At 37.3% G+C, this 27,267-nt stretch overlaps 1 protein-coding gene across 3 annotated transcripts in view; it reads left to right on the plus strand.

Moving 5' to 3' along the window:
* TLK1 (tousled like kinase 1) overlaps positions 1–24,702 on the plus strand; it is a 76,585-nt gene extending 51,883 nt beyond the window's left edge. For all 3 annotated transcript variants that reach the window (XM_005484052.4, XM_074548508.1, XM_005484051.4), the window contains exons 11-21: positions 57–245; positions 7,461–7,527; positions 11,112–11,209; positions 14,382–14,463; positions 14,723–14,814; positions 14,901–14,990; positions 15,606–15,775; positions 17,060–17,195; positions 19,556–19,667; positions 19,942–20,049; positions 22,945–24,702. In XM_005484052.4, coding sequence (XP_005484109.1) covers positions 57–245; positions 7,461–7,527; positions 11,112–11,209; positions 14,382–14,463; positions 14,723–14,814; positions 14,901–14,990; positions 15,606–15,775; positions 17,060–17,195; positions 19,556–19,667; positions 19,942–20,049; positions 22,945–23,121 — 1,321 coding nt within the window. In that variant the 3' untranslated portion in view covers positions 23,122–24,702. The remainder of the gene's footprint in view (positions 1–56; positions 246–7,460; positions 7,528–11,111; positions 11,210–14,381; positions 14,464–14,722; positions 14,815–14,900; positions 14,991–15,605; positions 15,776–17,059; positions 17,196–19,555; positions 19,668–19,941; positions 20,050–22,944) is intronic.
* Positions 24,703–27,267: the final 2,565 nt, after the last annotated feature.

The following is a 27,267-nucleotide window of genomic DNA, read 5'->3' on the forward strand; positions in this document are numbered from 1 at the left end:
TCTTGAAAAAATGCTAATTGATGAAACTTTAATAAAGCTCTTTTTGGGGTTTACAGGCAGCAAGAGTGGGTGAATCAACAAAGGGAAGACATTGAAAGGCAGAGAAAGCTCCTGGCCAAGCGAAAGCCTCCAACTACAAATAATTCTCAGGCACCATCTGCCAATTCTGAACCCAAGCAGAGGAAAAATAAAGCTGTGAATGGGGCAGAAAACGATCCCTTTGTTAGACCCAATTTACCACAGCTGTAAGTTTAACATTTCAATCAGTCTTTTACATAAATTCTGAGATATTGTCTGTGTGTGTTCTATTCAAATAACAGCATAAAAAGGCACTCGGTATATTCAGCAGCTATATTCTCACTAAGGACTTGCTGATGCTAGGCAAATTTGCACCACTGTCTATGAAGTTGTTGTACAATTGCACTGTCTATGAAGTTGTACAATTTATTTTTGGTAAAGTCACCAGAGAAGGGCCCATTATGGGGATAGGCAATGTTCCTTATGTTATCCTGAACTAGAAGTCTCCTTATCCTGTCTTCTTAGTCTTCTAATGTCACTGATACTGATTGAACTTTTCTGTATCCACGTTGGTTTAAGAGCTTCTCTTTTAGTTGGAGATTATTTTTTTCCATATAGCAGTATCTAGTTGACAAAAAAAATATTTTTTCAGCCTTTAGTATGTGAAGACATGTTTTAAAACAGAAATATCTTTTCTCTCCTTCTGAATGCTACATCCTGAGATCAACTGTCAGAAGTTACTGATCCCATTTCACATATTGACAGTGTTGTCATTTTTTGTCATTGAAACATAAAAATGGAAAGTCCTTAAAGAACTCTCTTTTTTTCTGAGGACATCTTTTTCCTGCAGACAGAAAGGGTATAATTCAAGGCACACAAAGATGTGTTCTTGACATTTCATTTGAGTATTTTATGAAATTGCTGCTTCAAGATATTAGTTGCTGCCCTTTAAGCCAATATGCTGCAGCTGATAGTATATCTGTTCCCAGTTTATTTTTAAATAAAAAGTAAATAACTAGGCTTTAAAAGAGTAGCAAATTAATCTGTGTTACTCAGCAGAAGTAAGCTACCTGTATTGAGCATAGTCACTTGCCACCTCACATGTGGAGGCAGTAATTTATACCTGCAGGGAGGGGGCGTATATAAATTGCTCTGATTAGATCTGCTAAATAAATACATTTGGACCATCCCTTTGAAGACAGCTGCATGTGTTTTGCATAACGCGTTCTTAAAATTCACATTGTGAAGTTTTACTGTGACAAAAATACCATTAAAATACAGTAGTAAGGCTGGCAATGTAAGTAAATCTTGGTTAGCATTACTCCTGTTTTGGTAGAGAGCTGAAGAGTCATTGCTCATTGTGACTTTTTAGTAATACTTAGTGCCTGTGTTCTTCTTAGACCATAATTAATACTTCAGAATAGTAGAGTAAATATTGCTGTTGTGTTAAAAATATATTGCTGTGTGTTTGAATGTAATCCCTCCTGTTATTAAAAGTAACGTTTAAGTAATGGAAAATACCTGAAAATTTACAGAAATTTTATTTGCTAACTTTTGGTTGGATATACTCCCATAATCTTAGTGCTCCTTTGAGAGATGATGAAATATAAATTGGGGAAAAATACAGACAGCATGTTCTAATTTTTAATTAGGGCAAGATGAAGTCCTGGTAATAAACTTCAGAATATTTTCTGGTGTTACATGGTGTTAAATAATTTCCAATTTACTAAAGACTGCAAATTTTCATTTCATCTGGCTTAACCAGTTATGTGTTAAATGACACATGAAAATGCTTGCCTGTTATGGAATTGTCAGGAGAACAATCAAAATTGTCCTTTTGCATCTAATGCTAGTTAAAATGTAAGCAGTAATTGAATCAAAACCATTTTGCATTTAAGTATCATAGTTTGATCATTAGATAGTCTAGATATGAGATTACTTGCCTGTATCATAAGCTTATAAATTTTGTTTCAGATCTTTGAGGAGATCTGTAGTGCATCCTGAGATCAGAGTCATTTAGCCACATGATGCTCTTAGGCCTTTACTTGAAAAGGGTTTTTTGTATTTAGGATTTCTTATAACTTTGTATTGTAGTATTATGTGTTGACTCCTTTCTGCTTCTCAGTACAGAATTAATTGTTTTGTGTATCTTGGTAGGACATTAATTATGCACTTCCATTTTAGAGTAAATTTGTCATGTGCTCTATGTGATTCTTTCCTATTACATTGCTTATCACTGTTTCTGCATTACTTTGACAGTAATGATCTTAATTAGTGTAGTCAAATGGAAAAGGCTCTGCTTTTATGAGGCATGAGGAAATGCAGAGCTGCTTGAGATTAATGAACTAAACCTGTAGTGAATTAGTACAACATGCTTACAAGTGATCAAGCAGATTTATTTAAAACATACAAATGACTTGCTAGGGTTTGTTACCGACAGGTGTCTTTACCACTGCATTGTTTGCTTTAAAAAATATCTCCAGCTTCTGGTATTGATGAGACAAAATGATCTACAGCTTTGTAACAATCAGGAGTATTGAAGCTTCTCTGCAAACAGGTGTCAACTATTTTGAAACAGACTGAAGATGTTGCCTGAGGCATTCCTAATAAGGACATTGTTTGAATTTAGCTGAATTTACTGTGGTCTCTGATAGGAATGTAAAAGCAGACTTTTTGCTCTGAAGTTATTGTTATAAAAGTGGCCAGTTTGCCAGTGTCTTGTGAGTGAATGGTGGCTTGGTGCTTCAAGTAACATGGAGCACATGAGTCTAAACACTGTCCTGGTTTTCCATCATTCTTCCCCTTTTGTGGCCTAAGCCAGAACTAAAAAGTAGTTTCAGTTTTGAGAGTTCTGTTTTCTACTGAGCGAAGTAATTCTATTAGTCTTATGTGAAAGGAATAAATTTAAATATATTTAAAGAAAAAAAATTATTTGAAGTAGAGGTTGCCTTTTTAGCCCTGGAGAAAATTCTCTTTGAAACCTCTCTTCAATTTCTTTGGAGACATGAGAGAGGATTCTGTAAGAGTACAATGCAAGTCCCCACCTTTTGGAAGCAGCTCTTTTTTCACGAGACAGCTGTTTCTAGGAGCAATGTGTTATTTGATTTAGATGGTGGAATCCTTTTTCTGCAGCTTCAGCCATTTCAGTTGTATTCACTTCCCTGTCACCTGTTCCAGTGCTCCCCAGTTCCTCCATGGCAGCCTGTGTGCATCCTTGTCCCTGCGTGCAGTTTGGACGAGGGGAGCAGAGGGAGCTGGCAGGGTTTGTGACTGTGGCTGAGCAAATGCATCATAGCAGGAGCATTCTGTTCTGTATGGAACAAATAAAAATATTTTCAGGAACTTTTTCAGGCTGAAGTGCCAACAATGTGTCTGGGCTTTACTGGACAAGTAAAGACAGCTCCTTTCCTGAGGCAGTCTATTTCTAAGGCAGACATGGAAACAGTGGGTGAAAAGACGTCATGAAAGGTTTTGACTTGGTTGAACTTTATTCATCCTTGTAGAAATTTGGGGAACTGGAGTGAAAATAAGCTTGGACACAAAGGGAAGAGCTTCAGAAATTGTAGCCCCCAAACTTGGATTGGATGTGTGTATGGCTGTTAGGGAGCATTGGCTGCATTCTGCTGTGCCTGTGTATCCAGGGCAGAGGTGGGAAGAGAGATGCTTGTAAACATACCAGGCTTGATCATGGTGAGAACCAAGAAACACATGGCTAGTTTGGGATTTTTGTCTTGTCTGTACCCACTAGTAAAAGAATTGTGATTGTAGAAAGTTTTTATCTGCACTTGTGAGGAAGAAGGGAAAAGAAGACTCGTGATGTCAATGCATGTATATTGTGTCAAAACCTTTGAAATTTGGTGGTGAAAACATAAGCCTCTGAAAGGCCTATTCTTCCTAATTAAAAAAAAAAAATTAATTGGTGGTAGTCAAGTCTTTCAAGCCAGGAAAGCTATCTACTTTCTTCCATCAACAAGTGAGAGAGGCACATCATGGCCCTTTATGTCACAGGAGAATTATGCTACATACACAGAGTATGTCCAGTGCATTTTGGGGAATTTCTGGAATTTATTGCATGTGTTTCAGAGTTTATTTAGCTGCAGACAGCAGCCAAATTAAAGTTATTAAAATACAGCATTTATTGTACAGTAATTTTGTGCAGAAAAGATCATGGTCAGGACCAGACTGGTCCATATTAATTCATGCAACCTGTTCCCAGCTGCCCTTCTTCCCCAGTGCTCCTCAGATTAGCCCCAGGCCTGACTATCCAGCTTTAGATGGCAGCAGCCTTGTTTCTGGTTGATGTCCCTACCCTGTGCTCCTCAGCCTTTCTCCCTCCACGTCTGATGAGACCTGTGTGTCTCAGGTGATAAAGGAGCAACCCCTTCTGCATGAAACTGCGGTGTGCTGTAGGTGCCTTGGATGGTGCTCTGAGCAGCCAGATCTAGTAGGTGGCATCCCTGCCCATGACAGGAGGTTGCAACCAGATGATCTTTAAGGTCCCTTCCAACCCAGACATGGTGTGATTCTGTAATTCGGTTTTCAAAAGGTGCCTCTAGGGTGCCACTGTCCTGCAGAAGGTGTGGTGAGTGGATGCAGGTAGGAAGGGGTGGGCTGATGGGGAGCAGTCTCTAGGCTGGTAGGATGTTTTCAGACTGTGCAGTGAGCTCATGGCCTACAGCCAGAAACAGACACTGTTATTGGCTTACTGCTTTAGTTGTGTGCTATTTTAATACAAACTACACTGTATTTTTAGATAAAAACTAATAAACTCCTAAAAAAAAAGTGTTTGCAAGTATGAGAGAATAAAGGTTTGTTTTTCAGAAATAAATGAACAAAATCCAAAGTGACTATATCTGTGCACAGCTCTGTGTTTTATATGCCTTTCTCCAAAATGTGGTGGTCAGTAATGACAGTTTTAGATTGCTGTGAAACATGCTGTGCTTCTAATAGAGTTAGATTTGTAAGGAAATAGAAAAATGAAAAACAATCATTTATTGGGTTGTGGCATAGAAACATGGGAAGAGTGACTTTGAATGTTAATGTTTTCTATATGATGTCCAAGTTGTGCTCTGTGCTCAAGAGGGCTGTCTCAGGACTTTCTGAAAGATGATATTTGCTAGAGCAGTCTGGGCACTTTGTAACGCTGTGGGGACACCTCAGGTTTTATAAAAAGGACCAAATTTTCTGTATTATGTTAGTTTTAAAGGACATCTGTGGTTTTACGGTTCTCAGTGTTCTCTGAAAAGTTCTGACAAGTCATGTCATAAACTTCATATTTTGAGTGTGTTTTACTGGTGGTTCAGCTTTGCAAAGTCACCTAAAATACTCACTCTTTTTCTTGAGAAAGACAAACTTTACTGTATCTGTATTTCTGGAAACCTGTAATTCATAGTGTAGACTAGGATCTAGGAGTGACAATATTCAACCTTGTTAACACTGGCATTGGTCTTTTTTAACTGAGAAATTAATCCACATTAGAGTAATTTGCTGTTTTAGTGGAAGTATTGAAAAAGTGTTGGGGATATTGTTTTAGGTCATCTAGCATGGTCTGGATTTCTTTGATAGTGCTAGTAGATGTATTACAGCAGGAATTGGAGCATTTGTTTCTTATGTTTCTTGCTGTTGCTTGGACTGTACAAAGTCCAAGTACATTGCCAGCTTTCCCAGCTGTGGAGACAGCCCATTTTGCATTTGCTTTAATGCCTCTTCTTTTAACATGTAACGTACATCTAAACCCAGAGGAGATTCTGCTAGGAAGAGAATATAAATGTTAGGTCCCAAAATCTGGTAGTAAGAGGCCTTTCTCAGAGAGGCAAATTTCCTCCCTCCATTGCCTGTATAGTATTTGGGGAAGTCAATTGACTATAATACAAGACTGCTCTGAATTCCAGTAAGAAAAAAAAGATGCAGGGTAACTTTGCATTACATGTCTTAAAAGAAAAGATTGCTTGCTTCTCAGATTCTGACAGGATGTGATGATGGGTGCTTTTGTCACCTGATCTGAGTGTTTTCTATATGTTACAGACCCAGAAGGCTGATGAAATAACTGCAGTCTTGTGAGGCTCTTTCTAATTTCTTGAAAATTTAGATGGTGTGGTCAAAAAAACCCTCAATAATTCCACTGAGATGTGGTTGAATCAGTTTTCTGTTCTGCTCAAATCAGAAAATGGGCAGAAAATTCTGTATTTACAATAACAGGAATGGAAAGGGCTCTATGAAAGCTTCAGAACCGCCAGATTTTATCTGAAAAAGATGCACTCCTTTATCCAAAACTTTTGAGATGTGATAAGAGTACAGGTGTTGGAATTGTGAAAACGGTGGTAAATTTGAAGTTTAAAAAGGAGGACAAAGTCTCATAGTCTATTAGATTTCTGCAAATTTTGTTGAAGTTGGTTGGCATTTGCTGTAAAAGAAATCTGAATTAGTGTCCCTCATCTCTGGGAAAACTATTGGTATTTCTCAAGACATTCTAGTCTTCAGACTTGCAATATATGATCTTCCCAGCTGATAGTTGAACCCACAGAAATATGGACTTTGTGAGAATATATACTGTGAGTTTTAGCTTTATATCATGCAAGACGTATTAGGTCTAGGCAAAACAATAAAAAATGTAATTTCAATTTCTTTTGTAGGGATTTGTGTGAACCCTTTCAAGGAGGCCATACCTCTTTCTCCTTCCTCATCCCCTGTTTCTCTTCCTCCTATGTGCATGGTTTCTTATCTGGTACCTAAGTCTCTAGGGTTTATTTTTTGGGTGGTTTGTCCTTTTTGTTCACCAGATGGATACTGCATGCAATCAGTTCTCAGGTTTCTTAGTTACTAATCTCTGCAAACACTCGAGATTCTCTGCATGATAACTGCCTTTATGTCTGAGCAAGTCTATAGGCCGTGAGGGACCACTGAATTATTTGTAGCCAAAAATTGCAGAGAAAAGGAAGATGCAAAGAGAACAAGCAGGAGAGTCACGTGTGAATTCAAAACTGAATTTGTGGTTTCATGCAAAATGTAGTGCTAATGAACTTGAAAAGTACAGTTTTGCACTACTGTCTATAAATCACAGCTCAGAAATCCAGTGTTACCATTCTTGTCTAATTTCTGAATGTGTTAGAGTTGAGAACCAAGCAGTGGAGTAGGATCAGCTAAAATCTGGGATGGTGATATGATTGAAGATGCACCTAGGTAATTAACAGGCTGTCTGGAAGAAGCAAAATGGTTCAATGGGAGAGGCAGTTAATATTGCAGAATACCAAATATAGGCATTCTGTAGGTGTGTTTTGATGACAAATCCAAGATGTTCAGATGGTTCAAAAGTGTACTTCTAGGACTTCTAATGACTTCTAAATAACAAAATACCAGATGTACTGTAGTTTTAAAGTAAAAATGCTATTGTTTTTTTTGCCACCATATAAAAGTTATAATTACATGATTGTTTCATTTTTCAGTTTGACTCTAGCAGAGTACCATGAACAGGAAGAAATTTTCAAGCTTCGATTAGGACATCTCAAAAAGGTATGTTTCTTTAATCATGGCCAAACCCATAAAAATTAGTGCTGTCAAATGAATAGATAGGTTATTGAGAACTGTCTGATTAAAAAACTCAATACTAAAAGCACTGTATTCTTTTATGCCTAATAGTGACTTTCCTTTTGTTTCTGTTTGTGCAACTTTTCATAAACTCTGGGATTACAGGGGAGCAGTAATGAGTCCATCCAGTGTAACGCTGTCCTGGTTCCTTAAATCCCTCCAAGAGTGCTGACAGTGATGATGCCACTGATCCTGCCCTTCCCTTTCCTTCTGAGCTCTTGTTTCACAGCTCAGCGAGCCAGCTAAGTTTGATGCACGGGCTCTTTATTTTTGTTTTTTGGCCTTTAAGAAGGTCCAATTCACAGCATTGTACTTCTGAATTAATGTAACATTTTCATTCTCTGCAGTATTCACTTCAGTTGTTATCAGTTAGCATATTACCTATCACAAGAGAATATAATTTTCCTACTTCTATGGAAAATCTGTTCTCTATGTCCTAAATTATTTCTGCAGTTAGATATTTTACTCTTGTTTTTGACTCTTAAAAATCCCTTTTTCTTGAACCCTATCATTCTAATAATTCTGTGTAGTGAGATAATTATTATATGAAGAAACTATTGCTCATTCAAGCAAAGATTTTAAGGAATAACCTGTAAAATGGAATGGCAGTTGATGCAGACAGAAATATCTCAAGAAGAGTGAAGGAAAAGGACTTATATGTGCTGAGTGTAGTTCCTGAGTTGTTGAGTCAAAACAGGTAGTAGTGTTTTCCCTGTGAAATGTTGCAAGTCTGTTTCAGGCCTTTTCTCTTCAAATGTACAAGCCACCTGTTATAAATCCTACTCTAATAAACTGAACTGGGCCCCTTGAGATAGCTGCAGCTGTTTCTAAAGAATATGCAGAAAGTACTTGAATCTGTAGTAGGAAATCTGCATATAATTTGCTGGCACTGGTGAAGTAGACTGCCTACATTGTTCTTCATTGTTAATGGTTTAGAAGCTTCACATGAAATTCTGTTTGGAAATTCTGTTTGGAAATTTGGTTTTTTTCCCAGGCTTTAACTTTATGGAAATCTAATGGGGATTTCAAATGATAGATGAAATAAACTGTTACAGGAGCATTTAATACTGGAATTTTGGTTTCACCTTGAGCATCAATGCTGGAGTACTTTGCAAATGACGGAAATTCCTTGACTAAATGCCAGGGGCAAAACAAATGTTATTCTTAGCAAATCATACTTGACTATATCTGAAGAAAATAATAAAAATACATTCTTACATTGTAATTCTTATGTGTGATACAGATTTAGTCATTAACTAAGAACACCAATTTTGTTACCTTCATTTTACATGGCTGTATTTCTTCCCTGAGCTTCTTTGCTATTTACATTTCTTTTTTTCATTCCTTCAGCATATGCTGTTTTGCTGACTGCTCCTCTTCCTTTTCACTCTTGAGATGCTTTCCTGGTGCTCTTATTTTTGGTGCCCTGTACATGCTGCCACAACCAGTTTTCTTTTCCTACTGCTACCCAGGAAATTCTTTTCCAGCTAGTTGCTTTGGTCCTGGAGAGAGGCTCTTGTTTTCTCACTTCCTTTTATATAGCAGTGACCTGAGGCAGCTAAGCTGGTTTATTCTTGCTTAAAGGTATTCACAGCCTGAGTGTCCTAAATAACAGCTGGAAACAATGCAACCAGCCAGTTCTCTTTGGACTAACATTGGCCTATGAACCACATTTTGAGAACCACTGAATTGCATAATATATGAACAAAAAGGTCCAAAAGAGGCATAACTGATGGATTTTTTTTTTGTTAGCCTTTGGGAAGAACATAGACAATTGTGTGTATAAGTGTGTGGCCTTTTGTGAGGGGAGAAGGACCGAAATTCTTTATAAAGGACTACTGTGTTATGAGAAACTGCCTATCATTTCAGGGTATTTAGCAGAGAACTGCAGGGATGTGTGTAACTATAGAAAAAAGGAGTTTAACATTGTATAAATAGGAAAAAACCCAACTCTTGACACTGTATGTTAGGAAAAATAAATGGTCCACCCAGATCTGCTGGCAGATCAGTGCTACTTAGTCCAGCTTTTAAATTACTAGGAATTTGATTTTCATTTCCTCCATGGAGGTTCATCTCATGTCTTGTTTTGGGATGAGAAGTTTTTCCCATCGCCTATGGGGGTGGTTTCAAGGTATTCACTGAAATCATCTAGTCCAGACTCCTCAATTCATTGGATATGTGGTCATTTAATATGTGTTTTAGATCATACAAATACAGTTGTTGCTTCATGAAAGTGCTATATCATTATGGCATTTACTCTTTACCTTGCTGACTTGTGCCTCCATCCCCTTGTGCCATGGCTTGTTCCCCTCTTGCTTTCACCAGCACCCCTGGGTTGTACAGAGAAAAAATCGGATTGGAAAACTGATCTAGCTTCTTTCAGAAAACAAATATGTAAATTTTTTTGTGATGCTTGTTTCTTTTTTTTCCTTTTCTTTCTTCTGATTTTTTTTTTTTCTTAAAGAAAAGATTGATTAGTATTCCAGTTTGGTATACCATGTTGCTGTGCTAAAGACTGTGCCAAAATAACAAGAGGTGGTGATGGGTACTGCTACTAAAAAAATATGTATCAGATGCCAGGCCTTTTTCCTTCTCAGCTGAAATAATTCCATAATTATGAACTTTCTGATATGGACTAATTTTGTCTTCCCTTTCCTCAAATTTTCAAGTTCTAGAAGCACTAACTCTGAAATCAATATAATCCTGTCTATCTTTCAATGAGTATGTTTCTCAGTTTGAGTATAGATACATAGGTTTCCACAAATTAGGCATCATGAAATCTTTGTGATTCTAGAGGACCTGAATAAACAATTATTTCATTGTTTCCTAATGCGTAGAATAAAGATGAGATAAAATTAGGTGCTGAAATGAGTTAAGGAATGTGCCCCTACCTGACATGCTTCTTTTGAACTTGCGCTTAAAATCTTATGCAATACACATTCTTTATTTGTAATTTTAATAAGTTACAAATGGAAGAAACTTTTCTAATTAGGTTGGTTTTGGTGTCTTGTATCAGCACCTTAAGAATGTTTCTGCTGTAATGAGGTGCTTTTTTATTCTTTTACTTGATTTGTACTTCAGCCTTATAGTATTTTATATGTCTTTTCTTAATCTGTTGGTTTGTACAGAATCTATAATTGCCCATATCTCCATTTTTTTCTCTTTTTTTGTACATCAATTTCAGAGTGCTTCCCAGATAATTTATCTCCTTGGCTGAGGTACAAAACCCAGCTGCCTCTCATTTGAAATAGCATCCCTACAGTGCAGAACAAAACCATGAACATCCCATTACCTGTAGGTTCATGAACAGAAAAATTTCTTGAAACAGGCTTTTGCCTTATCTTTCTGAATTTTTCTGCCTTTAAGAGAAAAGCAGTGCTTTCTTCTAGTTCAGCAGGGTTTTGTAATGTAATGTTCCTCCATCACCACTAGTATTGATGCAGGGGTAAAAATACCCTTTTCAAATGGGAAGTAAATGAGCTTTTATATTTCCTTCTTTTCATTTGCAGGAGGAAGCTGAAATACAAGCAGAACTTGAACGTTTGGAAAGAGTTAGGAATCTTCACATTAGAGAACTGAAAAGAATAAATAATGAAGATAATTCACAGTAAGAGTCTTAACTGTCTTAATTTTGCATGTCTGTTTTTAAAGTAATTCTCTAGTATCACATTTTTACCTATAGAAGAGAGACTTGTTCATTATTTCTTTTTGCATTTCTAAGTTTATATATGTATTTTAAACACCAGTTTATTTAACCTTAACTAAAATTTCTTAAATTTAGTACAGTTATTATTGTTTTTGTTGAATATGCAAGAAAAAAACATACCTACACAGCTTATAGTGAAGAGCTGAAACTTGCTAGACCATATTATTAAGTTAAAAAAAAAACACTTGTGAGATAACTTAATGCAGTTCACATAGTTGATAATAATGCAAGAGGTTTGATGCACCAGCAGCAATTTTGTGCTGCACTTAAAATTTGTTTTGTGTTTATAGCTCTGTGATTTATTTCCTACTAGGTGTAGGTACCTAGCAGGAAAAAGCCATATTATGTTGTTACTTTGTACTTCACCTTGAATGGCAGTGTATCACAATGTTAAATTGCTACATAATATCAACTGTTACTGTGTAGTTTTGAAAGTAATAATTACACCACTTCATTAAGTCTGTTTTCCATCATGACAAATCCAGACACTGCAGTTTCACCAATACTTTCAGCTGGCACTGTTGCTTGAAGGGAACTGGTTCTGCCTCTCCCTGGCTACTTAGCCCTGTTTTCTTTCACATGCTTTCAGTGACATTTCTTTACTGAACCAATGCTGGAAATCAATCCAAATTAAAACCAGCTCCTGTGATGGATTAATTTTAATCCAGGATCAATTTCCTGGTCTAGATCTTTGCCCAGTCGCAAAAATACTTATGCTGCCATGAGGAGAGAGGGCAGTGCAAGGCTGGAATGAGCCAGGGGGAAGGACAGGACTGGACTTCTCTTTCTGCACTAGGAAATATTTATGAAACAGTAGCCTTAAGCCTTCAGTATTTATTTTTTACTTTTTAGACACAATAGAATTGTGCTCACACTAAGGCTTTTAAATGTTAAAAAAAAAAAGAGGTGTGAAAGTGTCCCTAACTGTTCTGATGGTACCTACCATGCAGTAGTACAGAAATTATTTGTCACCCTGTTGCTTTAGTGCTAATTGATAGCTAAACTGTTCTGTGTTTTGGGTATGAAGAATAATGGGTGTTGATACTTACATCTTGATGGCAGAGTATTTTCTTTTTTAAAAAATCCATATTTTAAAATAAAAGTATACAATACTATTTTAAAATAAATGTCCTACAACAAATAAACAAGCAGGTTAAATGACAACCTATATAAATCTTCAGTGTTTGCATTAGAACAAGTTTAGTTGTTTTTTTAAAAATTATCCTTCAGCAATAAGGAATAAATGGCACAGAAAAATGACAGGCTTTGACTGAAAACACTGCATATGTGGGGCAGAGAATGTCCAAATTGCAGTCACAATTGAAAACAGTTACAGGAGAATGGACAAGCTTCAGTCCATGGTGCAGCTTCACTGCTCATCATCTGCAGTCAATGCCAACCCATTTTATGGTACAGAATGGAAAGCTTTAAACTGTGTGTTCATGTTTTTGTGGGAGTTTGGACAAGTGTTTACCAAGTGGCCAAGCCACAGCTTATAGTCCTCATGTAGAAGAGAGAAGTAATGGAGAAATAATTTAGGTCTGTAGCCCCTGCTGTCTTTCCTAACATGTCTGGGTGATGTGGCTCTTTGGTAAGGGAGAGAGTTCTCAGCAAAGCAACTGCTGGCTTCTGACTCAAATCCTGTTGGGATTTCCACTTCCAGCTGTGCTGTAAAGCTAAGCCCATTTTCTTCCTGTTCCAGCAACAAGTCCATCTACCCATGGATGAGCTTGTATGTCTACAATTGCCCTGGAATAATGGGATGAGTGGGGAGAGTGGGGAGTGCAGGTTAGGGCTGCCCTGGAACAATGGGACGAATGGGGAGTGCAGGTAGGGCTGCCCTGGGATAATGGGACAAGTGGGGAGTGCAGGTAGGGCTGCCCTGTCTGGCTCTGGAGCCCACATGATGTTGGGGTGCAGGTTCTGAGCCATGGAGAGCCACAGAGTAGCACAAGCAGTGGAAAGGAAGGTGGTAAGATTCACAAGATTGGCCTACTGGAGGTACACATCTGCTAGCAAGATCATAAAAAAAGAATTGGGCTACTGGTCACATGACATCAAGTGCCTAATGATGCTGCTTCTAAATTTGTTTTTCTTCTACACTGTAATGCGTTATTTACTGTTTATGGTTTCCTTAAAAATATTTAGCATTGAAGTATGTATCTTTCTAGTGAATAAAAAGGAATGTTTTATTTCTGAAAGGGGCACAGTAGGCCAGAACATCTTCTCTCAAATACTTGACTACCTATGACCATACTTCTAAAACTGTAGAGAATATGGAAGGATAGGATGAGCTGTTGGCAGACTGGCCCTAAATTCTTCTTTAAAGTTTTCTATGGAATATAACTGGCAGCTTGCCTTAGATTCTTGCCTTGTCTCATTGCTATACTAAGAATGTGATGAATATTCAGATCTCTTCCTCTGATTGGATGGAAGAATGTATTTTATCTTCTATATATTTTAGGAGAGAGAGTATGGTCCTTTTTCTTGGTCTGGCAGTATCATTTTATATTTGGAAGAAGTGTTTTCATTTTGCTTTTGCTTAAGTGTGAGCAGATAGTCAATTTTTTCATGTGTTTTCCCCATATTGCTGTTTTTGATTTGTTTTAACTTCTTAGTGTTATATAAAACCAATTTTTTTTTACAAGGCAGTAATATACATATCTAGTCATGTTTTGTGTGAAATTAGAAGAATGTCCTTGTTGTCTGTTCCGGAAAGTTGAAATGTGAGTCTTCTCTAAAATTTGGCACAACAAAGAGACCCATGTATCACATGTTTAAATTTAAGCAAGCTTTTCTTATCTTCAAAAAAAAAAAACAGAGAAAAATAACGAAATGTTTGCCAGGATTGATTGTTTTGATGATAGTGTTGTGTTAGTATGTGTAAACTAAATAGTCAAAAGGTATTGGTCATGTTGTACCAATAAGGTTTCTTGTGGTGTAATATTGCTCAGCATATTATATGTTGTTTCTAAAAAGAAAACTTTATTTGATGAGTAATACTAAGAAATTTGCATTTTAGATGCTACTTGTTTACCTGAAACAGAATAAAACCATTTTTTTTTCTTTCAAGATTTAAAGATCACCCCACATTGAATGAGCGGTATTTGTTACTCCATTTACTTGGCCGAGGTGGCTTCAGTGAAGTGTACAAGGTAGGGTTTGTTGAGTCTGATAAATATCATTTTTGAGCTATATACATTTAATTTGGTGGGGGGACAAAATGGGATCTAAGTAGAAAGACTGTACTGGGTTGACCAGGCTTCGATTAACCTGTGGAGGAGAGGTAGCATGACAGTAGCCTTGTCAATAGATTTGTGAATTACATGCTATCTTTTTTCCTCACTTTACTGGGTGTTATTTTTATCACCTTTGGTTATAACTTTGCCATATTCATGCATTTCTTTTTTTTAGGCTTTTGATCTTTATGAACAAAGATATGCTGCTGTGAAGATTCACCAGCTTAACAAAAGCTGGAGGGATGAAAAGAAAGAAAACTACCACAAGTAAATACTAATTACTTACACTTCATATGCTAAGCTTAATAGCATTTTGTTGATTGTAGAGGGCTAATGTATCCATCTTCTTTTAGACATGCCTGCAGAGAGTATAGAATACACAAAGAACTGGATCACCCCCGAATAGTTAAACTGTATGACTACTTCTCCCTGGATACAGATACGTAAGTAGAACTTGGCAGGGATTTTAGTGCTGTATATTAGATAAACAGAAATGAAGAGTATTTGAACAAAAATAACGTATGTTCTTGCTTTCAGCCAAAACATTTTAAAAAACCCCATACTAGTTGCAGAATTTTGTCTGCTAAATATTGCAGGCTTTCTGTAAGGTGATATAGAGAGTGTTTTGCAACACCTGACTGACATCAAAAGGCTGCCATACCTTGGACAATTTTCCAAGACTAAATGGCATCAGGAGCATTACTAGCCTAGGCATAGCCCCTGGTGACTGGGCTGTACCTCTTGGCATGAAATTGGGACATCTTAAGGGATAGTGAAAGCATATTGATTTTGAGAAATGTGTCTACTACAAATAGAGGCTTTTCTTAATTTCTCATCCATATGCATGCATTTTCTCTTTTAGTATAAATGTTCTGATTTACATTAGTTTTCATGAGCTAATAGTTACACCATGTGTTCCATGAACAATTTCATTCATGTATTTTAATATTCAGGCAGCCATTCTTAAACTTGTCAGAATGAAACTAGGTTGTCATGACTGTTTCTGATTGTGCAGTATGATACATTCATTCATTTTCTGTCTCTAAATTCTACCCTAGGTTTTGCACGGTTTTAGAATACTGTGAAGGCAATGACTTGGATTTCTATCTCAAGCAACATAAACTGATGTCAGAGAAAGAAGCTAGGTCCATTGTAATGCAAATTGTAAATGCACTACGGTATCTCAATGAGATCAAGCCCCCTATTATACACTATGATCTTAAACCAGGTGAGTGAGAAATGTTATGATTGAAAATGTAATTTATTTTTTATCCTTTATTTTGTTTGTAATTCGTGCCTGAAAATGCCAGAGTTATCTTCTGTGTGTCAGGGTTATTGCAAACAACTGGAAAAAATATGCACTTTTCTTCAGAATTTCATTGCCAGAATCACTTGCCTTTTCTGTGAAAAATGTTTGTTACAACTGTTCTACTTTGCATTATTTTTATTTGAATTTGTAGGAAAAAAATCATATGGCTAATAGATACATGCATTGGTAGCTAGCAGTATAAACAGATAAGATTATTAGTAGGCTCAGTCCTGTCTGGTAATTGTGGGATGCTGATGTGCAATTAATTTTTCCCATATGTTTTTTTTAAACCTGTAAATATGTAATCACTCATTTTCAGGATCCCAGCATAACCATTCCAAAACAAGGCTTTACAGACAGTTTTCTCTACCATTAATAATAAATATATTTATAAACAATATTTGTCTTGATTCCATTGTCTTTGTTTCACCATCTTGCACGAATGATGCTTATATTCTTCATGTGCTTTAATCTGTTACACTTCCAAGTTTGGGGTTTGTAAAGTAATTCATAGTGCCAGGCTATTTGCTTTCTGTTCTGTGATAAACTGCTCACACAGGTTTATTTTGTCTTATGAAATTGTACAGAATGTATTCTTAGTCTCATTATTTTTTGTTCTCAGAGGAACTTCATCAAATAATTATTATATCAAGAATTATTGTACAACTTTAACACATGGAGTAAGATTTGTAGGATTGCAGCAATTTCTTGGCACAATTTTGTGGCATATGCAAACAGTGAAAACTGTAGTGTAGGGTTCATTCTGGCAGAAAAATAATGAGACTTATTTGTAACTGGTATGTGACTGCATTCTGATATTTCCTCACTCCATTTTGGTGTTTATTTGCTGACCAACCAGCTTCCAGATGAGAGAGCCATTTCAGATCATCATGGTAACCTAGACAGTTGCTAAAATCGCACAGAAACTTACCATAGTCAAGTTACTCTAGACTTGAGGATGTAAAGATTATGTAAATGTGCCTCAGTTGGTTCAGGCATGATGCTAATAACACCAAGACTGTGGGTTTGGTCATGGGTCCCTTTTAACCCAGGCTGTTTTGTGGTTCTGAGTCTTTGATTCTGTAAAATTGTCACTTACTCTCATGAAGTTATATGCTCTTGAAAATTGAACCTGGTTTTGAAAATAAAGCCTTCTGTTAGCTTTTGTTGAAGTAATTTTTCTTTTCTTTTCCCCCTGAATAGGTAATATCCTTCTTGTAGATGGAACAGCATGTGGAGAAATAAAAATTACTGATTTTGGTCTGTCCAAAATAATGGATGATGATAGCTATGGAGTGGATGGAATGGATTTAACTTCACAGGGAGCAGGAACTTACTGGTAAGTCCTGGTTTGAATTTGCTGTTTAGACTTTGGATCATTGTTCAGATTTTATAAATGTAGTCTTATAAAGCAATTTGGAGAGACAACTAGGACTAAAAATGTTTACATGGATGGCAGACAGAGGTGTTTGGGCAGTACTGTCCTGTTGATATTCCCAAATATGAAAAGACTTTAACTTAAAAAGTAAAATAAGAGAATGTGTGTGTATGTGTGTGTTACTTATAAGGTATGTATAAGTAAATGTGGAGATGATCACTGTGATTGAGAAACATGGTAACCTCTGAAGAGGCAGGTATTATTTCTTTGGCTGCTGGTGGTTGAAGACATTTTTGACAGAGACATTTGATGATTAAGTGTGGGTGCTTAGTACTTGGAAATTGTAGAACAGGTATTGCCAACAGGTAATGTCCTTAGGACAAAAGAGTATTCACTCTTCTTTCCTAAACATTAATGACAGCCCAGCAGCTGTGATTTACTTTTTGTGTACTTGCATGCTCATCCAAAACACTGGAGTTTTACAGCTGCCAAAGCATAGGTATGACAATAAGCATGTCATTGCTTACAGAAAATCTGGTTTTAGACTCTCTAAAGATGCAGTTTCTTCATGGCAGAGTAGCTCTTTCAGCCTGGGTATGTGCTGGCTGTGTCAGTGGGTGGATTAGAAATCCTGTACTGGGCAGGTTGTTACAAGTCATATGCTCTACAGAGAAGCCATTTGCTTTGCACCTCTTCCCATAGTCAGGAGTTGGATGTAATAAAGTTTTTGCCTTTTCCTTCAGAGTTTTTAGAAAAGGAAACACATACTATTCCTCAAATGCCACTGTGCACATGCTGTGAGAAAATGATTACTTTAGTTGAAGCATTTTAGAAGTGTTAGGCTTTTGCTACTCTTTTTAATACTTTACCTCTTTAAACACTAGTTTAAATGTTTTATTTTAGGAATATATATCAGAAAAATTTTGGCTTTTGGATTTAATCTAGAATGCCTCAGGCACTAGTGGTGCTGGAAACTTAGAAGTAAAAAAAGATCTGTAATCATTATAGATTCATGATGAGTCTCTGCATTTCTAATTCATGCTTTCTCTGAGCCCAGAATCTTCATTAGGGAGGGATTGCACAAACTGTCTGCCCTATAGCCCTGTAAGGGATTTCCTCAGTCACTGGGTTCGGTTACCTGCCTTCCCAGGCTGTTAGGTTATGTAATCTCTTGGTAAACTTCTAGATGTTTACATTAAATTTAGTTACTGTTTTGTCCCCAGTAATCTGATTTGAAATGTCTTCTGTAACCTCAGTTCTCTGATCATTAGAAATCTAATCCTCTAATTTGCAGACTGTGTATATTTGTGGCCAGTTTATACTTGTTTGTTCCTGTGCTAACATTGTCCTCCCTCAAGTAGGTTGTGATCCCTTCCTAGTACTTGCACCTTGGTGTTTTTGTAGCCTTCACATTTTTTCCCTGTGAACTATAGTCTATCCATTCTTCAGATCATTTTAGTAACATTCTTTGCATTTGTATCACTTTAAGATCACTTGTCTTGATTGTTGTAATCAGAATTGTAAACAAGTATTCCAGAAGAGAGTTTGTGATACTGTTTAAAATTGTTGCATTTTTATCTCCCTTTTTCTGCTTATTTCTATTTCTACAAATATTTCTTCAAAGTTTCTCTTTAAGTCTTATATGTTGACAACAGAGTGCCTGTTCTGTAGTTGTCCAAATAGTTGTTTTGCATTTTTCAATTTTAAATATTACAGTCAGTAATAGTTGACTGCCCTTAAATTAATTCATATGGAAGGTTTTGTTTGTTTTTTAAAGAAAGTTCCATTTCATAAGTTATTCTGTAATTTAGGAATGGCATGGGAACTTCCTCAACTTTCATTAAGTTCTCTTTCTGCAAAATATAGGGACAGAAATAACAATCACCTTTGTCTATCATATACACCTCTGGGTAATGTTACCATTTTTACTAAAAATTTAGTTAAAGGATTTTTAAGCCATATTGATTCCTAACCAGGTCTTGCTGTAAAATGCCCTATTTGGCTTTCAGCTTTTCTTGCTTTGATAGATGGCTTCATATTTAACCTGGAGTCACAATTTAAAAACAAATTATAATTGGCAGTTTATGTAAAAAATGTTTGTATTTGTGCTTGTGTTAAATAGACCTCTCTATCTGACTAACTGTATAGAAACTGTGATATCAGTTTTGGTGGGTTGCAAGGTGTTGGAGTGCAGATTGTAGGGCAGCTGTACAATTGCCAAAAGCTGAGAGATGTGTAGGTAAGGTGTTTGTACAGTTGGATAATTGAGCACATTCTAGAGATGCCAACCTTACAGACTGAAATGCTGTTTTGTTTTCCAGGTACTTGCCTCCAGAGTGTTTTGTAGTTGGCAAAGAGCCACCAAAGATTTCTAATAAGGTTGATGTGTGGTCAGTTGGAGTAATCTTTTTCCAATGCCTTTATGGTAGAAAGGTAAGGAAATCTTTAGAAAATCTAAAGAGTTTTAGTGTAGATGCCTATTCTCACTAGACTGTAAAGACATGAATCTACATGGAAAATTACTTGTGTTACTTTTGGCAGTGTACATTGATTTTTCAAAATCTTGGAAAATGTTGCCTGTAACTTTTTTTATTTGCAAGATAGTTGGCAGTTTGTATACTGCAACAACTTACTATAGGATAAATATTTACCATATCAAAGTAATTGGATAAATCTCCTGAAAAAAAATCATGTGCTTGTTTTGCAGCCATTTGGCCACAATCAATCACAGCAAGATATCCTACAAGAAAATACAATATTAAAAGCCACAGAAGTTCAATTCCCTGTCAAACCTGTTGTAAGCAATGAAGCCAAGGTAACTTTTACTATAGTCTCTGAGTAAAACATTCATCTTGAAGGATTCAGCTGTAAAATTGTTGTTAACCCAAGAATGCTGTAGGACATAATAACTGTGTAGAAGAACGTACTTGAGAGCCAGTATGTGGATGTTTTTATTTAAGCAATCTTATTCTGGGACTTCTCAAAATCATGTACTTCAAAGCAAAACTATATTTATATATTCCAGAAATTTGCAAGTGGTTTTTAAGTAGGCCACCTCAAAAATGGTCTGCTTTACTTTCTCTCAGAGGACCTTGTGTGTCTCACTCAGGCTCTCTTACTAGAAGTTCTTGTGAAATGCTGCTGCTAACAGTAGCAACCTCTTTCTGAAAACAGTGGATGTTAATTCTCTGCAGCCTTATTGGCTAGGAAAACCACTTGACTACCAGGTACCTGAAGGATATGGCCTCTAATACTCTTCCCTTTGAAAGGTTGTAGTGTGTGCGTATTAACTTCTGTCTGAGTTTAGAAACATGAATTTGAGATTAAGAATTTAGAAGATATTTTGATGCTGATTCAGGAAATAAGACTGCCAATATAGTTGCTCTGCCGCAAAGGTGTCAACTCCTCTACACTGACTGGCTATTCAGAAACAGAAATGTGGTTTCCCAAATGATTACTACTGTGAGCATCTGTAACACAAATCCAGTTCCGTGAAAGTGGAAGAAAATATTGTGTTACTTGCTTGTAAAAACTCCCAATTTTTGCAAGATATATTAATGACCACATGAAATAGATGTGCTCTTTGAGGAAAAAAATGCCAAGATAGTAGAATGCTTATTTAAGTTTCAGCAACTAATTAAACATACTTAGATTTGGGACACACCAAAAATTTAGGAATGTTAAGATTCAGCTTCTAAAGATTAAAAAGAAAAGAAACATATTACTACAGGCAGTAGCTTCCCAACAAAATAAGTATTTTGGGTACATAAACTTGCTGTTACAAGTGGTGGTATATTTCTGTTAATTATATTTTCTAAAAGTAGTGTTAGTGAGAGAGTTGCAGTTAAAGTTATGAAAAACTGGTTGAAGAATTGTCGTTAGAATTGGGTTCTTTTTTTAATTGAGGTTTTTGTTTGCTGTTGGTTTTTCACTGGCATTTGAAAAGACTATCCCTTGAGTGCAGTTGACAAACACACATCATGTTACTGATAGCTTTACATAGTAAGAGTTTATATCTGTGTCTTTTAACTTTGCCTTTCTTTGTCATTAATAGCTATTATACAGAGGATCTTAGGAAAGAGGAGACAGTTCAGGATGGAGAATTGGCAACTTTTTGCATTCCCTGTGTATTTGCATGGTCTGTTTGTTTGAAAGACTAAAATAAACTTCCAGTATTCTCAACTCATATTAACCATTGTCATGATAGCTGTGAGAGAGAGGGAGAAATTATTCTCTGGTGGAAATGCTGTAAAACAATTTCAGACTAACTTCTTAATGTAGACCATTTACAATGACTATGTAGAATCCAAATTGTTTTTCAGATTTATAGGCCTGGCAGTTGGAAAAGAACAGCTTGTAAACTGAAATTCTGATTTGGAAAACAGAGAGATTAAATAAATATGGAACCTCAAATGACATTGTTAGTTAGTTTCCAGACTGTAACTGTTCTTTGATCCTCCTCACTGTTTCCTGTTTTGTGCAGTGGTCTCCTTTGCTTCACACTAGTGTGGCTGCAGTGCCACAAAACTGTGAAGTATTTTAAAAACATTTCAGACACAAACTGTTACTCTGAGGATCTTGAGAATAACTGTTTACAGCTCATTTGTTTTGAAGGATTTACTGTGAAGAATTGATTAAAATCTGTAATATCCAAGAACATGTGAATATCTACTAACAGATGTGCATGATTTTTATGTTGTACCTTTTTCATGCTGGATATGCAAATGTTAGAAGTAAATTCTAGCATGATTCTTTGAAACTTGTATCACAGATTTTCTCCTTTAATCTCCAGATTTTAATTGGAGCAAAGAACAAACAGCTGAACAGATTTATCAAAGAAGACATATGTAATTCTTTTAAATTAAGTTCTAAATTAAGTAATGATGTGCTAATCAGTTCTGTAGCAATAATAAGGATTTTCTATCATTAAATGTTGAAGCCCAGGCTCTCAGGAGACCAAATGTTCTGTGTGTGCTAGACATAAAACTTGACAGAAACTTTTAGCATAAAATGATTGGCATAGGTCATATGGACTTAGATGTAGGGATGACATAGTGAATTTAGCTACAGAGTTTTTCAATTGATTAGTTAATTTTAAGCAGGTGTGATTGAGTTTTTCATGGGAAGAGAGTTTCAGCAAGGTAGTGGTTTCCTAAATATTCTTTACATAATGCCTATTGAGCATGGCAACCATCAGTGTCAGTTTCATGTTTTGCTATACCCTGTCATGGCACATGTGGAAATGCTTGTTTTCAAAAGTCAGCTAAAGCACTGAAATTCTGTCTCTGCCTCATCCACCTATTCTTCCCCACTCAATGGTTTTAGAAGCTCATTGGAGAAAGTAGAAAGGTCTCCTTTTTCAATCCTCTGGCACTTGGTTTTTATTCATCTGTTCAGGCATAAAACATGCAAAAATCTAATTGGGTGAGGTGCTAATGTTTTACTTGTAAATATAGTTCCTAAATATGGAAATAATTATTTGAAGTGTAATTATTTGAAGCCAATTAATTTGCTGATTTTTTCTTTCAGCCATGATGTTCTATTTCTTCAGCGGGTTCAGCAGCAAAATGTTACATTGTCACTTGAATTGAGTGATTTAAGAAAAAGAATTTGTTTAGAAGCTAGTTTATCCAGGAGGACTTGCCTGTTTGCCTCAAAGCAAATAGAAGTATTTGGAATGTTGCTGTAACTTTCTACATTTCTTTTCTAGGCCTTTATCAGACGCTGTTTAGCATACCGAAAAGAGGACAGATTTGATGTCCACCAGCTGGCCAATGATCCTTATCTTCTCCCTCATATGAGGAGATCAAATTCTTCAGGAAACTTGCATATGACTGGCCTAGCAGCATCCCCTACACCACCTACTTCAAGCATTATTTCGTACTGAAATTTCTCCAGCTGAGGAATGGGATGATACCTTTGTTTAGTTTTCAGATGCAGACTTGAGCTTGAAAGCATTTGAGTGTTTTTACACAGGACAAGTTTGATAACTGTGTTTTCAGACTGAAGTCCTCCTACATAGTGTCATTTGTATGATTGGAGTGGATCATGGACTGTGAATAAATGTGCCCTTCTGAGAAACACCGTTAAACATTGAAGGATGAAGGATGACACTTCCTGTTACAAACTAACAGGTATACTGTGTTTAAGACTGAAGAAAAGGTTTTTAGTTTTTTTCTGGGGAACATTGTAAATAATCTTTTTAATACTTTAAAGTACGTATGGTGGATACTGGAAAGTTCTAACATGAAGGGTAGTTTTTCATTATTTAAATAAAAAAGGGTAGTGAGCAAATTTGAAAACACAGGAAAAAATTTGTGCCTGGTTATGAAGTAAATGAACTGCCATCTTTCCAAGACATTGATCTTTCAAAACCAAAGTAAGGAATGTGAGATGGTGAAAGATAATGTTTAACATCAGATTTTTCAAATAAAATTAGAGTATTTTGTTTGGCTACTCAGGCTTGTACCTCCAAAAATGTTGTGGTGTTCCACTGAATTTAGATTGGAAGGGTGATATGGAATTCCTGGTACTTACTTCTCAAATAGATTGCTAATTTTGAAATCCATTCGGTTTTTTTTAAATACTATACTTGCTGTGGTATTGAAACTTGAGAAACCTTCCAGGCTTCTAATAAAAGCAAGCAACAGTATGAAACCAAATGCAAACAGGTCATGTATAATGTTCTATGCAGGAATAATGATAAATTCCCTTCTAGCTCTACTGTAAATTGTTGTACAGATGTCACATTTTCAGTTAAATTTCAGCAACTTATTCCTGTACAAATGTTTAAAGTATGGCTTTTTCTAATTGGATATTGTATTTTTTTTAAGTCTCCCTCAAGGCGCTTTTAATTGCTGCTAAATGACGTTGCTTTTACTTTTACAAGAGTCAAATGACCTCCTTCAGGTGCGAGTCAACTGTATGAGAGATGGAGCAGAGGCAATCGTTATCAATCAAGGCATGTACAGCGATCTGTGTTGGCAATTTACAGTACAGTTCCTTCAGTCCGTTCGCTGCGTTCTCCTCCTGCAGAGCGCATCAATAATAGGTGTAGAAGTTGCTCATGGTTATTCTCTATTTCTGGAAGTTCCTATCAACAAGGAAATGTTTCTTGTGGCTTGTACAGATATTTTAAAATGTGAAACATTTTCTAACTGCCTTGTATGGTAGAAACTTATTTTTCAGAACAGTGTATCTCTCTCCTGTTCACTATTCTTTTTACTATCCCATTCTTGATGCTGAATACCTATATGTAATTTTGTCCATGTTGCAGAAAGAGGAGGCTGTATTACCACAGGTTTTCATTTAGTATTGTACAGTTAAACTGTTGCTCTTGTTTCTGATGTTGCAAGCCATTTTGTTTTCATTGTATATAAAGAAATGTTAACTGTCTCTTTAAAATGCTGCTGAAATTGTAGAGAATGTAGCCAAAACAGTAATAAACAACAGGCAGTTGAAATTTCAAGGTTTACATTGTGTGCTTTTACATTTCAGCATAGTGCAAATCACATAACCATATCAGTGAGCAACACAAAAATACTTAAATCAAACTCTTCTTAATTACAAACAAAAGGCCAATAATACAATAATTAATTTAAGTAACATTGGAGGTGAAAGGGGAAGATTCATGAAACTTAAAACATCTGTCATGATGAGGTAATCAAAATTTCATTTGATTGAATGGACTGCGCAGTTACAACTTGTAAGTATTTCAGTGGTTCTTTTTAAAATATTGAGCTGAGGGATAACATTAGCTCATAGAGTTATTAGAAAATCAGATTCAAACAGAATACCGCGACTCCATCCTTTCCACTCTCTACAGCACAAGGCTGAGTGCAGAGTTCAAGGAAAATGTGCTGTAGCTGTAAGTTCACGTTAAATTTCATTCCTTTTATTATGCCTGTTGGTAACTGAAATAGAATTGGATCCTATTGTGAAAATACGTTGGATAGTAGAAGCTGTGTTTTTATTTTGTGAAGGCTGGTCAATATTTTGACTTTCTGAGAAGTGCTTTTGAGGCTCGCTGGAAGTCGGGAAATGCACGGTGGCAGTGCGGGCGCCGGAACAGCGCGGCCCGGGGAGCTCCGCGCCGCTGCCACCCGAGTGGCAGCCTGAGCAGGTGACTGCGTGTTTTAACATCAGCAACCCCGAAAAGGAAAGCACGTTGTGGTATTTAAAGCATCCTACGTGTTCGTGCTCCAGCTTTGATGTCCTCCGGATTGTAGGAAAACCACAGGTCTGAGGCGGGGCCACCAGCCTGGCCAGGCAGGACACCAGGACAGGGCACATCCAGCCTGGGGAGGGAATGCAGGTCCCCAGCAGCGTTGCTGCTTCAGCCGAGCCCTGAATTCCGGCCGGGCTGGAGCTGGAGCTGGGGCTGGGGGAGGAACTTCTGCTGTGGGGCAGAGGGGCTGGGGCTGGGGCTGCTGCTGTGGGGCAGAGGGGCTGGGGCTGGAGCTGCTGCTGTGCGCCAGGGGAGCTGCGGCCCGCGGGGCCTGGGCCGGGCGGGTGCAGCACCGCCCCCGCAGCCGTTGTGTGGGAGGAGCGGTTCGGCAACGGAGTGGAGTTGCCAGCAAGGTGAGAAGTGGTTTTTTGTCTTTTATTATTCTTCAAAGAGCGCTGAGAACTTGGAGCTCTTCTCCAGAAGTGGGATATTGCATTGGGAAGGGAGACTGGAGAGCCTGGCCTGGCGGGGTAGGGACCTGGGCTGTGTATCAGGACAAGGGAGCCTCAAAATTTGGAGCCAGTGTGGTTAGAGAGTATCCTAATATCCATGTCTAAAATACTTGAGTCTCACAATTGCTATTGCATTTTTAAAAACTCTCTTTTCTCTGTATCAGCTACAGCCAGAGTGAGGGCTCTGGTTTGGTAGCTGAGGGGCGCCGGCAGCAGGGCCTGCCCAGCCACGCGCTCCTGAGCCAGCCAGCCCAGCGTGTCCATCTGCCGCCACAGCACAGGCGCCCGGGCACTGCCGGGGCTCCAGGGGGCAAATACCCTTCCTGAGGCCGGGACCGTTCCTCCAGGCAGCCATGGCAGCCATGGACTGTAGAGCTGAGGACTGTGTTGCCTCTGTAGGAAAGGTAAGACTGCATATTTTTCAGAGAAATAATGAATGATCCAGAAATCTCACGTCTTTCTGATCACAGATTGGTGAAAGGAGTCCAGTGAGATCCACAGAGCTCCCCAAGTCACCATCCTGGGGGTCTGTCTGGCGTTACCTGCCACCTGAGACTAGTGTGTTTCTAAGCACCCCTTCCACAAACAAAGCAGGTTTTACTCAGTGCTTCAAGCTTCCTAGGTAAGGATCCCTGAGTTTGGCTCAAGTTTACTCATATCCTGACAAATTTGTCCACCTTATTCTTAAAGATGCCTCTCAGTGATGGCTGCATTACTTATCTAAGTAATCTATTCTAGTTTTTCCTAGCATCCTTTTTTACTGCTCTTTAAGCCTAATATTTCCAGTCCTGGACACTGTGGCACAAAAACCAGTTTCCTGCCATGTATAGTATATGAGCTTTGTTTTCTATACAGTGACCATATATTTAATTTTGAACTTCATGTGTATTTTTGAAATTAGGATTATTGTCCTCTGAATAAGTGAGGTTCTTGCAGAATAATTTCAGATATTCAGCTCCTAACAGAATGTTTGAGAAACTTGCTGTTGGAGAAATTTGATTTTTCTTCTTCGCTGGAAGAAATCAAGTCACCTTGCAATCTTTTCACTGTGCTATGTTTCCCAAGCCAGTAAAATTCTGTGTGTAAATCAAGGAAAAATGCTTTCCCTAGAAATCTCATTTTGTATCTAGTGTCTCAAGAGCTAATTGGGTATCATTAAGAAATTACAGGATGTTTAAATTTCAGAATCCCCTTCTACAAATCTATGGGTATCTTTTTCTCTGCACCATTCAAACACAGCCAGGGACCTCCTCTCTAAAGAGTGGAGGAGATCAAAGCCACATTTGCCGTGTCCTTAGAAAATGTTTACTTGCTCTTGAATGAAAGCTATGCTATGGTATTGAGCAGAGCACAG

The sequence above is a fragment of the Zonotrichia albicollis genome, chromosome 10, assembly GCF_047830755.1.
Source record: "Zonotrichia albicollis isolate bZonAlb1 chromosome 10, bZonAlb1.hap1, whole genome shotgun sequence".
NCBI lineage: Eukaryota > Metazoa > Chordata > Aves > Passeriformes > Passerellidae > Zonotrichia > Zonotrichia albicollis.